This window comes from Silurus meridionalis, chromosome 25 (genome assembly GCF_014805685.1).
Source record: "Silurus meridionalis isolate SWU-2019-XX chromosome 25, ASM1480568v1, whole genome shotgun sequence".
NCBI classification, from domain to species: domain Eukaryota; kingdom Metazoa; phylum Chordata; class Actinopteri; order Siluriformes; family Siluridae; genus Silurus; species Silurus meridionalis.
Window position 1 is genome coordinate 4,479,666 of NC_060908.1, and position 13,202 is coordinate 4,492,867.

Consider the following 13,202-nt stretch of genomic DNA (forward strand, 5'->3'; position numbering starts at 1 on the left):
TGCTCACTACATTTTCGAATAGATTTTTTTTTTCACATGCTGCATTATATCTTACAGAAGTTGTTTTCTCGTGATCACGACTTAATTTTCTCTTTTCGAAAGTTATGACATAACAAAAGTGTTATGGTTATTATCCATTATGCTGCTTCTAGAACAGGTTCTTATGCCAAATACACAAAAAAAATTAAATAACAACAATAAACAAAGTTTATGTAGAAATCAAGAGAATAAAAGAAAGAAAAAATATTATAATGCATGGCCTTTCAGGACTACTGTAATTTCTGCCCTTTCCTAACTTGTTTTTATTACAGGAATATTTAATTTCCACTTCAAATTGACATTCATCTGTATATAAAGTTTTTTTTGTTTGGTAGTTTTTGTTTCCAAAATCTAAAAAAGTTGTTTAAAGGAAAATATTTTCTAGAATGAATTTTATATTAATAAACTTGTAGCTACAAGTAAACTTTAATTAAATTTTTTTGCTCTACATTTTACGTTTGACAGATGCCCTTATCCAGAGCAACTTAAATTTATCTCAATTAGACAACTGAGCACCTATTGGGTTAAGGGCCTTGCTCAGGGGCCCAAAAGTGGCAGCTTGGTGTGGCTGAGATTCAAACTCACAACTTTCAGATCCAAAGTCTGATGCCTTAACCACTAATATATCACCTCCCTCCCTCCCTCCCGCTGTCATTTCTTTCCCAGTAAAATTTAATCATTTACTGTAAAAAAAAAAAAAAAAAATGTTTATCACATACAGTAGGTAAAGAGTTCAGTCCATGTTTCAGATTTTTATTATTATGATATATTATTAAGTCAAGTCTGAATCAAAATAATTAAACTATATATATCATAGTCACAAAGGCACAAACAGAACAAGAAAAACTAAAAAGAAATGACCTCAGAGGAAGCTTATAGGACATTATATAGAGAATTGAGAGATAGCATGAGACAAATGAGTGTATGTATGTTGATTTATTTACAATATATACAAAAAAAATTGTGTTGTCATTATACAGGTAGAAGAATTTCAAGAGAGAAATAAAAGGCAAAGTCGTTCAGCATTTAGGACATCAGAAATAATAACAATAATGTATATATATATATATATATATATATATATATATATATAAAAAAGAACAAGCATCGACACACAAAACTGAATTCACTTCAATGGATAAAATGACACCAGGTTTACACACTTGAGTCAAGACCTTATGAGGGAGGAAAAACCAAAACAAGGCTTATGAATGTCATCAACGCTGCAGTTTTGAATTGTACCCAAGTTTCCCTCTGATTTGAATAACGTTAGCAAATAACGTGTATGGAACGTTCGTTCAAGATCACGTGGACTGAGCCAGATGATTAAAATGCCAATGGTCATTGACATTAATTAACACGGCATGCTCGAATCATGAGAAGCTGCAGGAGGACGAAAAGGGGCGAGACTATGAGGCCGTAGAGCGGGTCGCGCGTCTGCTCGTAATCGGCGAGTTTCTGGCAAAGCAGCACCTCGCACACCAGCTTGAGGCTGAGCACGGTGAGCACCCAGAGCAGACGCAGCACGGCCAGCCGCTCCTCGCCTTCCTGATACAGTCGGATGGAGACGATGGCCGTGAAGTAGGTGCTGAGGCCGTCTGCGGCGAACAGAGGCACGAACACCAGCCACCAGCTCACTGTGGTCAGCAGGTCCACACGGAGAGCCACGAAAATGCTGAACACGAGCAGCGCTGCGAGATGGAGGAAGAGCTCGAAGGTGGCGAAGCCGAGCCATTGAACCAGCTCGCGCAGAGAGAAAAGCATGGCGCGATGGGATTTGTACAGCTTTAGGGGATGGCAGGCCAGCAGCTCATGAAGCCTGGATCGCTATTTTGTCCTGTTGCATTCTGAAAATTATGAAGCACAAAATTAGGTCATTTCTAAAAGATTAATTGAAAACAGTGTTGAAATTACATACAAAAAAAAAAAAGGCAATAATCCTCAGGGAGATTACGGCATGATTCTGTCTCAAAATGCACTCAGAACCACGAGTAGGATACAACATTTTATTGTGGAAAGGACTAACAATGTAGGCCTCCAGGATAAAATCCAATATAATGTCCTTATCTGGTTACGACCAAACTCTGAATATGGCACACAGACAGTGACTGCAATTCAGTACATCACTATTGCAACACACTGATGACAGAATTTTAACAAGAAGTTACATTTTATATAATTTCTGATCAAAGGAAAGAAAAGAAATAATGTTTTGAAAAGTTTGTTCATTCTGATAAACGAGTTCCAAACAACCTCACGTCACTAAAATGATCCGATCTTCCCATCACTACTGTGTTGTTTTTCTCCTGGTGTGCTGGCTGTTCGTTCTGGCGCAGAATCTCCTCCTCCTTAGACACTACAAATCTTTGCGTATTTTTTGCACACCAAACCTATACGTACTCATATAACATATACGTAAATCATATAATTCATTTGATATATATATATAGACATTGTATATATAAATCTTCTTCTTCTTTCGTCTTCTGCCATTAGGGGTCGCCACACCGGACATTTTATATTTTTATTTATATTTATATTTATATTATATATATAATACAAATTATTTACAAGTGTGCAGAAGTGTATATATATATATATATATATATATATATATATATATATATATATATACACTTCTGCACACTTGTAAATAATTTGTATTTGTAAATAACTTTCCTATGCCTCATTATTCTCTAATTTTTCGTCTTTCGTTTTTTTCCCCTTCGCATTCTGTTTAAATGTTTAATATTTATTATTGCTGTAATTTGCCTGGAGCCTCACTTAAAAATGCACATATGACAAATAAAACTTGAAACTATTGAAACTATTATAACACATTAGTGATGGGAAGATCGGATCATTTTGGTGACTCGCTTGTTTGAATCTCGTTTATCAAAATGAACAAATATTTGAATGATAATTTCATTCATCACCTTAGTAGCGTCTATGGGAGTCACTTTGACCAAAGAACGAACGACTCGGACCAGAAGAGTCGAGAACAAAACTAATCGATTCTGTTTCCTGTACAGAACCTACACAGATTTCACGATGCTTTGCTCAGTGCCGCCAGTAAAAAATTAACAAATCACTCTTTAAAACGATTCGTAAAATGTTTTTCCTAGTAAGATTTTACAGACCCTTATGGACAGAGTTGACTTTTTAATGTGATTTTTTTTTATTCAATAAACCAGAAATGATTAATAATAAGTGACAAGAACACATTGACTATTCTTCTTCTTCTTCTTTCGCTGCTCCCATTAGCGGATCATCCGCCTCCATACCTGTCCTCTATATCCCCTGTCCTCTACATCTGCCTCTTTCAACCCAACTACCTGCATGTCCTCCCTCACCACATCCATAAACCTCCTCCTTGGTCTTCCTCTTTTCCTCCTTCCTGGTGGCTCCATCCTCAGCATTCTCCTACCGATATGTCCCTCCTCTGCACATGTCCAAACCATCTCAATCACACCTCCCTCACCTTGTCTCCAAAACGTCCTACATTCCCTGTCCTTTTAATAAACTAATTTCTAATCCTGTCCATCCACATCTTCAGTTCTGCTACCCTCCACCTCCTGTCTTTTACTCAATGCCACTGTCTCTAAACCATACAACAGCCACAATCTCACCACAATCCTATAAACTTTCCCTTTCACCCTCACAGATACCCTTCTAACATAAATCACTCCTGCTATCACTCTTCTCCACCCACTCCACCCTGCCCGCACTCTTTTCTAACACACTCTCCATTACATTGCACTGTTGACCCCAGGTACTTAAACTCCTCCACCTTCTCCACCTCTACTCCCTGCAACCGCATCACTCCACTGCCCTCCCTCTCATTCTCACACATGTCTTTCTCCTACTGACTTTCATTTCCCTTCTCTCCAGCACGTACCTCCACCTCTTCCAGACTCTCCTCGACCTGCTCCCCCACAAATCTACTATTATTATCATTATTATAAGCGTTATAAAGATACAGTTGTACAACATTAAGGTCGACATTCTAAAAGAGAAAAAGGCATAACGCGTAATTAAACTTATTAAGCGTTCATATTATGGACTCCTGTGCTTGTCTGTATTTAGCATGTTTTATTATTAATCTGATTACTGAATTTCACGTTAAGCGTTTTATTTTTTGTCCCGTTATCTCATATATTTTAGAGCTTTTTTTAATCCAAACCTCTCAGACTGTAAGACAGTTATATATTGTATATCCGGGTACTGGAGCTGTACTAGGCGACGTATATATATTTCAGTTAGAGCCAGCTAAGCTATCGTTCACAACCCTGATCGAACCGAGCAGATTAACAAGAAGACAGTCTTACCTTAACCCAAACAGCGCATCCTAAAACAAGCAAACGTCACATTTTCGATAACTGCGTCAATATAGATTATGAGATATAAAGAAACAGAGCCGGTGGAAATAACCACTAGAGCGTAGTGACTAGTTTCTATGCACCGTCGCGGAGGGATGACGTTCGACGGAAGCCGATTAGACCATAAATCTCAAAGGCACCCCTTTCCTGCGACTGCTCACATGAGCCCGGCTTGGACGAGTGCACAGTTTTAAGAAAAGACAACAAGAAAAGAGCAGATACCCGACGCTTGAGTAAGTCTGAAATGAAATACTGTTGTATTATTTTTATTTTTTATTATTTTGACACGGGAATTGTCTTGTATTGAATACTTGTGTTAGTGTTGAATATTTGTGTTTTTGGCGTTTCGCAAAAACAGCGCCGTTACAGGAAACTGAGTTTTAGCTACAAAATGAGGTCACACTTATTCACCTACTTACAGCTCAAGTCATTAATGATCTTAATGTTGTTGTTGTTGTTATTTAGTTTTTTGATTTTTTACATAAACATTAGTTTAGTTTGATTTATTTTCCAAAATTTCAGCAATGTGTCCAGATGATCAGATAGAGATCTTTTAGCTTCTAATTTCAAATATTTATTCATAAAAAATGCATCTATTGCATTTCTTGCCAAATAGTCAAATTATTATAAGTATTAATAATTATTATTATAATTATTATTTTAATTATTTATTTCTTTTATATGTTGCCAGGTGCTGATCAAAATCAACAAAGTAGTGTTATAGTGGATATGTGTTTAATAAAGTTATTACAAGTGTGACTAATTATATTGTCAAAGGATTAAGATTAGAGATAATATGCTTAATCATTGTATATGTGTATTCATTTATTAATTTGTTTATTTATTCACTGAAAGAGATGAAGACAAAGATAATGATCAGAAATACTGTCGCATAAAAATGAATGAAATGACTGTAACTAAAAACTGTAACTAAAATCAAAAGTTTGGAAAATTAATTTCTATCTATCTATCTATCTATCTATCTATCTATCTATCTATCTATCTATCCATCTATCCATCTATCTATACTCTCTAAAGAGTTAACAGTGCTACTTTTTTGTGTCAAATATCATGAAGATCTAGGTAAATATAATTTTGTGTTTAGAATGAATCTGGTTATAAAACAAGTTATGAAAGTTTGTGCTCATGAAAGTGGAATAATACGTGAGAAAACCTGCTTTGAAACTCAAGTCTTAAACAAGCAAAACTGTACTTGTTTGATTAGCGAAGCTCTTTCACATGCATGCGCATGAAGTTCGCAAGGAATGTCATTAAACCAGACACAGTTACATTTGTGATTAAATCTTTTACAAGTAGGGTTCACACGGTTGTATCAGGGTAAACATTTATTACTGTTTTGGTAAGAAAGTTCCTGCAGGGTGTTTAGTAAATGACATCTTGGCTGTTATCTACAGGAAATGGCACAGGCGGCAGACTCCATACTGCACAGTGGCTACTTCCACCCCACTCTCAGATACTGGCAGACGTGTGCATCAGACCTGAGACCTGACAATCTGATCTACCCCATCTTCATAACGTAATACATTCTTCTGCTTCCTTGTGGAGGCAATTTCTTTTAATAGTTCAGGTTAATCATTATAGCAGAGAACAATCGAAGTTAGATGGCTGATGCTTTATATCATTTATTATCATTCAGTAACACACGATGCAGCAAAGTTTATAAAGATGAGAGTTAGAGTTGAATAAAAATGTAAAAGAATTCAAATAGAATCAATTAGGAACAAAATCCAAATTCAAGCAGAATTTACAACAAAACCGACTCATTTATTTAGCATTTATGGAAGGAGTCCCCAGTGTCAGTGGTTTAAAAAAAAAAAACTAGATTTTTTCTAGTAGGTTTTGCACTTTCTCAGTACCATCCCAAGCATAGGATTGTAACAGTCTTATAAAGCGCAAACGATTATTTGTAGCTGCTCTAGTGTAAGTGATAATGAGAGCGAACCCACCTGCCTTTCCATAACATAGAGTTGTAATGGTTGACCAGTTATTGTGATGTTAGAGGAATAAAATGCCTTAGAATATTCCGTTGTTACCGATCGATATAAGATTTCTTCCACTTGCACACTGTTTCCACGTGACATTAAAACGGATTTGTGTTAAACGAGTGTTCTGTTTTTTTACACAGTGACAGTCCTGATGCAGTGGAACCGATTGCGAGTCTGCCAGGCCAAGCAAGGTGAGACCACTGTCTTTGTTGGACAATTAAGTTTGTTTGAGAACCTTTATAAATGCTTTAGTAGATGCTGAATTTGTAGGTTGAGGTTAAGGTTGAGTCTGGGTCTAGGCTGGAGAGAGTAGATAAGATATGCACTGGGTGGATCCGCATGCCAGCCCTCCTAAAACAAAGATAAACACCAAATTCTTTTTGTTCTTTTTTTTTTTTTTTTTAAAGGCACACACCCTCATTCATTCGTTTTAACAGTCAAACAAAACCAAAAAAAACCACTGTATAACTCCAGTAATATTCCACTTTTTTTTTGCAAATTTTAAAATACCCTAAATAAACAAAAGTTTGTGGACCCCCGACTATAAGATTTGTACGTGGTGTTTGAAAATATCATTCCACATTTAGTCTGCATTTGCTGCCGCTCTTCTGGTAAGCGGTTCCACTGGATTTTCGTTGTGGTGATTTACTGATGTAGGTGAGGTGAGGAGTTCTGAAGTGCAGTCAGCATCTTTCACTCCATTCCATGTAAAGTATATCTTTATGGAGCTGTAGCTGTGAACAGGAAAATGTAATGCTAACGCACCTTGAGACATCCCTTGGAATTGTGTGGTAACTCCGTGGTAAAAGTTTGAGTAAGTTTGAGTACTCTGTGGTAAAAGTTTGAGTAAAAGTCAGGCGTCCCAATACTTTTTTCCAGGAAGTGCACTCAATAAGTGTTCAATAAGGTTGAGGTCAGAGCTCAATTGCAGGCCACTCAAGACCTTAAACATCTTTCAACTCATGTAAAGCAGATCTTCATGGAGCTGGATTGTCATGCTGGAGTCTCCTAGTTTAAGTGAAAGTGAAATTTAATGCTACCACATCCAGACATTCTGTACAGTTATGTGTTTCCCAAGTTTGTGGGAATAGTTTGAGGCGTAACTTCACATGGCTGGAAACGTCTGGTGTCCCAAAACATTTGTCCATGTAGACTGTTTTTATGTTAGTGCTAACCCTGTGTTATCTGTTTCGGATTGCAGATATGGTGTTAATAAGCTAGAAGGTATGCTGCGCCCTCTAGTGGAAAAAGGCTTGAAATGCGTACTGATTTTTGGAGTTCCTGCCAAAATCGCAAAGGTGTGTAAAGCAAGTTTTTTACATCGCGATGGCAGGCTTATGAAGATCCTGATGCAATGTTCTTCTTCCAGGATGAGCGAGGCTCTGGGGCAGACACCGACGATACTCCTGCTGTTCAAGCTGTGAAGAAACTGCGAGCTCTGTTCCCTAATCTGGTGCTGGCTTGCGACGTGTGTCTCTGTCCTTACACGTCACACGGGCACTGCGGTCAGCACGTTTTTCTTCATTTTCTGAAAAGTGTGATGGTCTCGTCCCTGTGTAGCGATCTGATCTCACTTTCCCGTTCTCATTTCTCCTCTTCAGGTATCCTGCGTGAAGATGGGACCCTGGATAACGCAGCCAGTTGTAGGAGACTGGCCGAGGTGGCGCTGGCGTACACACAAGCTGGTTAGTTAAAAAAAAAAAAAAACGTAACTGTTATAACACCTGTTATATCTGTATCCTTTATTCATTAATATATCTGTATCTCTCTGTGTCTTCAGGTTGCCACATTATCGCTCCGTCAGACATGATGGATGGACGCATTGCAGCCATTAAGCAAGCGCTCATATCCAATGATGTTGGCAATAAGGTAAATATCAGGGGTCTATTCTCCTGATTCAACCTTCACATATTTTGCCTCTAACGGCATTTTGTACATTTCGAATCGAAATTGTATGTCTTTGTATAGAAGCTTAAAAAAAAAATTGGTCATCAGAAGTTTGAAAAGATGTATAAGGATGTAGCTTGGGGATATAGGACCATATAATATCAAAATTATAATACATTATTTCATGAGCTATCATGCATTAAAGAGCATTTAAGAACTGAAAACGAAATAAATTTTGACTTTTTGAACAATGGCAGAGATACATTTAGAAATTTTTATTTCATATAAAATTTCAAACAAAAATTTTAGTTATAAATAGAGGTTGTAGCACCGATAGTTGTTTGATAAAATTATCGGCTATCGCAAAAAATCTATACCAATAGTTTTTCCATCTTCCGGTTAATTACGAGAGCGGCCTCTAGAGGCGAATTGCTGACGCTACGTGCTGTTTGTTTTTTTTTACACGTGACTGTGATTAATTAAAATAATTGTTTGATTATTCGGTTTGGTTAATTAAGTATGATGAGCTTTCGGTATTAATAAAATCCACTATCGGTCGACCTTTAGTTATTAACAAGCCTAATTTATGTGTTTGATTCACTCACCATCTATAGGCATATGCATAAGTAAGGAAATGTTTTGATTTTAATAGCAATGAATCTAAAAAAAAAAAGTCATTATGATATTAATAATGCTCTTTTAATAGGGTATATATCTCTTGAAAAGTAATGTTTATTTGTCTGTATGGTGCGTAACAAAATAATCAACTAATCTAGCGTTCATAATAAATACATTTAAAATCATAATAAAATCTCCACAATAACACTGGTAGTCAATTCGGTCCATGTAATTATTTTGTTAAAGATTGACCGGCCCAACATTAAAGAAAGGAAAAATGATGCGGCCCTCACAGAAAAAAGGTTTGCTGATCCCTGGTTTTAAAAAAATAGATTAATAAAATAATGTTAATAAAATGTTCCACAATTAAAGCAGACGTCGCCTTTTTGAAAGCACCTGATAAAATCCTGTTTCCTCCCCAGGTTTCAGTGCTGAGCTACAGTGCCAAGTTTGCTTCCTGTTACTACGGGCCATTCAGGTATTGTACATATATGTGAACAAAAGTATTCAAACACCTGATTTTTTCAGCTATCGATATATTAAATAATATATTTAAAAATAAACGATTGTGACGAAACGAGAGCTCTGTATATATTTTTTTTATTTATTAGTTGTAGAAGACTGTACTTTTGTATTTTTGTTCATTGCTGTTCAAATCTAAAGCTTCTACATCAAATGTGTGAATTTGTCCAGGTCTGGTATTATGATATTTCAATTGAATGTTTATTGGTCAATCTCCCACATGTCCCCTCTCCTCTGCAGTTTCATGAAGCCTCACGAGTTTTGTCTGATACACTCGAATTAGAACTCGAATCTGATTGTTACAGGGATGCTGCTCAGTCCAAGCCAGCCTTTGGAGACAGGCGATGCTATCAGCTACCCCCTGGTGCCCGAGGACTGGCACTGCGAGCCTGTGTAAGTAGATCCAGATCAAAAGAATGCACCGTACGGACAAAAGTATTGTTACACCTGACTTTTCAAACCATAGGTAGTTCTTTCCCAAACTGTAACCACGGAGTTGAAGGCCCTATAGAAAGTCTTTACATGTGGTAGCATAACAATATCCATTCACTTGAACAAGGAGACCCAAATCGGTTAAATAATGCACCTGTGCACGTAGCCAGCACCATTAAGAACTCTGACCTCTGACCCTACAGATCCATAACCTTACTAACTCCTTCATGGCAAATGGGGTCTAAATGTGAATGGGATATTTAAAAGCACATTCAAATTATGATTAGGTGTCCACAAACTTTTGTCCATAGAGTGTATATTAATTTGTAATGAACTTGTATGCAGCATGTTATTCAGAACACGACGCTACTGGACTCGCTGTTTTCTTGTTTCTTTAGGATCGGGATGTAAAAGAGGGAGCCGATATGCTGATGGTGAAACCAGGACTGCCTTATCTGGATATTCTGAGGGAGGTCAAGGATAAGGTGTGTATTTCATGCCGACACCAATCACAAGCACGAACTTGTTTCGTGCATAAGGCATTTTATATCGATTTATGTTGCAAAGCAACTGAAGGAGCATTTCAGCGTTTTTTTCTATTCACTTCACGACTACCGCATCTGGAACGTACATCTGAACGCAACAGCAAACAATTTCAACACGTTTCTGTGTACTGAGGAAACGCACATCTCCATAATCTCACTTGTATTTGAAATCTCAGGGCAGTTGTCGAAACATGTCACAAAGAAATTCAAGCTTAAAAGGACCAGAAACAAGTTCTGTGAAGTACTGACTTTAGTTTATTAGACAATAATGGCTGTTCGCTTAGTTTATTTTCAGAGGACAGTAAATCTGTACTGCTACACAATCTGCACAGTGACTAATCTAAAATATATCCAAGTTTCATTCCTATAGTGATGTCCCTTAAGAAGATTTAATAAAATGGTTGCTGAAATGTGAGGGGGGCACTCACTTTTGGGAGATACTGTATATATATTAGTGGTGTTTCTCTGGTTCAGCACCCGACGCACCCACTGGCGGTTTACAATGTGTCCGGGGAGTTTGCGATGCTGTGGCACGGAGCTCAAGCCGGAGCCTTCGACCTGCGTACAGCCGTCCTGGAAGCAATGACCGCTTTTCGGCGTGCAGGTGAGACTAAAAGAACTACACTTTTACACTGTTCAGGCTGTGTTATTTAGTCATGTGTAAGCTTTGGTTAGTTGTGTTATTTGTTGATTTAGTTAATTTTTTTCTGTTTTATTTATTTACACTACATTTTTTTTTCTTTCTAGGAGCAGACATTATTATCACTTACTACACTCCTCAGCTCCTCACATGGCTCACAGAGTGACCAGCTCCCTGCATTTTGTGGATTTCTTCAGATGTATTCCAAAGGGCATTAAAGGTTGATGATAAATATAGGATTCGCTGAATCGCTGTAATCGAGAGAATGAGTTTTCTAATTGTAGTACTTTGTGGAGAGGGGGTTCATATGATATAAGGTCTGTGGATGGTTATTGAGCTATGCAAACTAACAAACTATAGAAAAAGAAACTTACTCCTGAAAACAGCTAGCTATCATGACACTGATTAAACTAATTTGATTATTATGTGGATTTCTTTTTTACTTTTTTTTTTTCTTTTCTTTTTTTGAGTACCAACCAGCTTTCTAAAAATCGATGTATCCTTTACAGATTGTAATTTAATGTGGGATTACAAATGATATGTGTGTAAAATTACAGGTTCTGTGGCATTTGTGGCAATCCTGTGGCTGGAATAAACACGGATTTTGTTTTGTGATCAAAACAAATAAAATGTTATTTGTCACACACACATTAATGCATTAATTATATAATATACACACGAAAATAAGACACAAAAGGATGGGTATGGCATAGATAGATAGATAGATAGATAGATAGATAGATGGATGGATGGATGGATGGATGGATGGATGGATGGATGGATGGATGGATGGATGGATGGATGGATGGATGAATTTACAATTACAATGAACATTGTCCTAAAGCAGCTTTACATAGATAAATATATTAGGATTGTACATTTTAAATGTATGTCTCTAAAAGTATATCCCTAATTAGCGAGCCAGTGTCGATAGTGGCAAATAAAAATTTCCTGAGACTTCATGGGGAAGAAGTCTTTAGAGGAACCAGACTCTGAAAGAAAATCCATCCTTATCTGGGTGGCACTGAATTTCCATTCATTATAGATGAATCATTGTTGCGATGAACTGTTCAGTGAACTTTTCATGCCAAATGTAATCCTGATCCATTGACTGTTACTATTAATGTGCAAAACCATCCTCATAAATCTTAAGTTGCTCAGTAACTACATGGATGTTTAGGTGGTTCATGTGGGGCGATCTTCAGCTACACAGTGTGTTCTCCAATTAAAAAGAGATAGGGATGAATCCGGCAGATCTTGACAGAAGGAAAGTACAGGATCACTGGTCATTGGTACCTCAATAGCATGTTTACCTCGAAAGAGAGAGTCGGAGAGTCATACAGTAGAGGAGGTGACAGGGAAAAGAAATAAGGATTATTAAATATATTTATTCTTACATAAAAGTTAAAGACATTGTACAGTGTGATCTGGGTGTAAGTAGGGGCTCCGGCAAGACAAGCCATCGCAGCACAACTGAAATGGAGAGCCAGAAGGCAGTGTAGACTTGATGGATCTCTGGGATAACACCACACCACAATTAACTTAAATGAATGCGTGAGTAGGGAGACAACATTTTCCAAAAATCCCATTTCTCCAAATACTCTATGATTCCTGCAGATCTACTCCTTTACCTAATAAAAATCTACTGGCAAAAGGCATGACTACATAAATAGGTTTGGGTATATGTTTGAGCTTGTACAGTTTGCTACAGATGCAATTTGCAAACACTGACTAGTGCGCTGATTGGATGGTCAGAGAGCGCACGTCAGTGTTTGCAAATCGTAACTGTAGCAAAAGGGAACTGCTGTAAGCCCTTCACAGTTCCCTTTGTTCCCCGGCAACACATGACCTGACGGCTGAAATCTGATTGAATAGAAAGTCTCCTTGTAGTAGCTCGACTTAGAGAAAAGCTATGGAAGAGAATGGACTTTTGGGAATCATTTAATACATATTCATGGGATTTATGTTACATTAAATCATTAAGTCAGTAATTCTGATATACATTAGGTCAGCAGAGAAGCCCTTGCTGGCCATGACGACCCTCCACTAATAAAATGTGATCTATTTTGAGGATCAGGTGTTGATCCTGTGTCAGAAGTCCAACCTGAGCTCTGTTCGATGAATCGTCAATCGA

At 37.3% G+C, this 13,202-nt stretch overlaps 2 protein-coding genes across 2 annotated transcripts; one reads left to right on the plus strand and one right to left on the minus strand.

Moving 5' to 3' along the window:
- Nucleotides 1–785: 785 nt before the first annotated feature.
- On the minus strand, nt 786–4,506 carry tmem203 (transmembrane protein 203). Its single transcript, XM_046839808.1, has 2 exons — nt 4,368–4,506; nt 786–1,886 (listed from the first exon to the last, which is right to left on the minus strand). The coding sequence occupies exon 2, from the start codon at nt 1,801–1,803 to the stop codon at nt 1,390–1,392; it is 414 nt and encodes a 137-aa protein (XP_046695764.1). The 5' UTR covers nt 1,804–1,886; nt 4,368–4,506; the 3' UTR covers nt 786–1,389.
- Nucleotides 4,507–4,514: 8 nt separating this feature from the next.
- alad (aminolevulinate dehydratase) lies at nt 4,515–11,716 on the plus strand. Its single transcript, XM_046839807.1, has 12 exons — nt 4,515–4,651; nt 5,834–5,955; nt 6,565–6,615; nt 7,626–7,722; nt 7,794–7,929; nt 8,026–8,109; nt 8,205–8,293; nt 9,352–9,407; nt 9,757–9,844; nt 10,282–10,368; nt 10,903–11,032; nt 11,176–11,716. The coding sequence occupies exons 2-12, from the start codon at nt 5,837–5,839 to the stop codon at nt 11,232–11,234; spliced, it is 996 nt and encodes a 331-aa protein (XP_046695763.1). The 5' UTR covers nt 4,515–4,651; nt 5,834–5,836; the 3' UTR covers nt 11,235–11,716.
- The last annotated feature ends 1,486 nt before the right edge of the window (nt 11,717–13,202 follow it).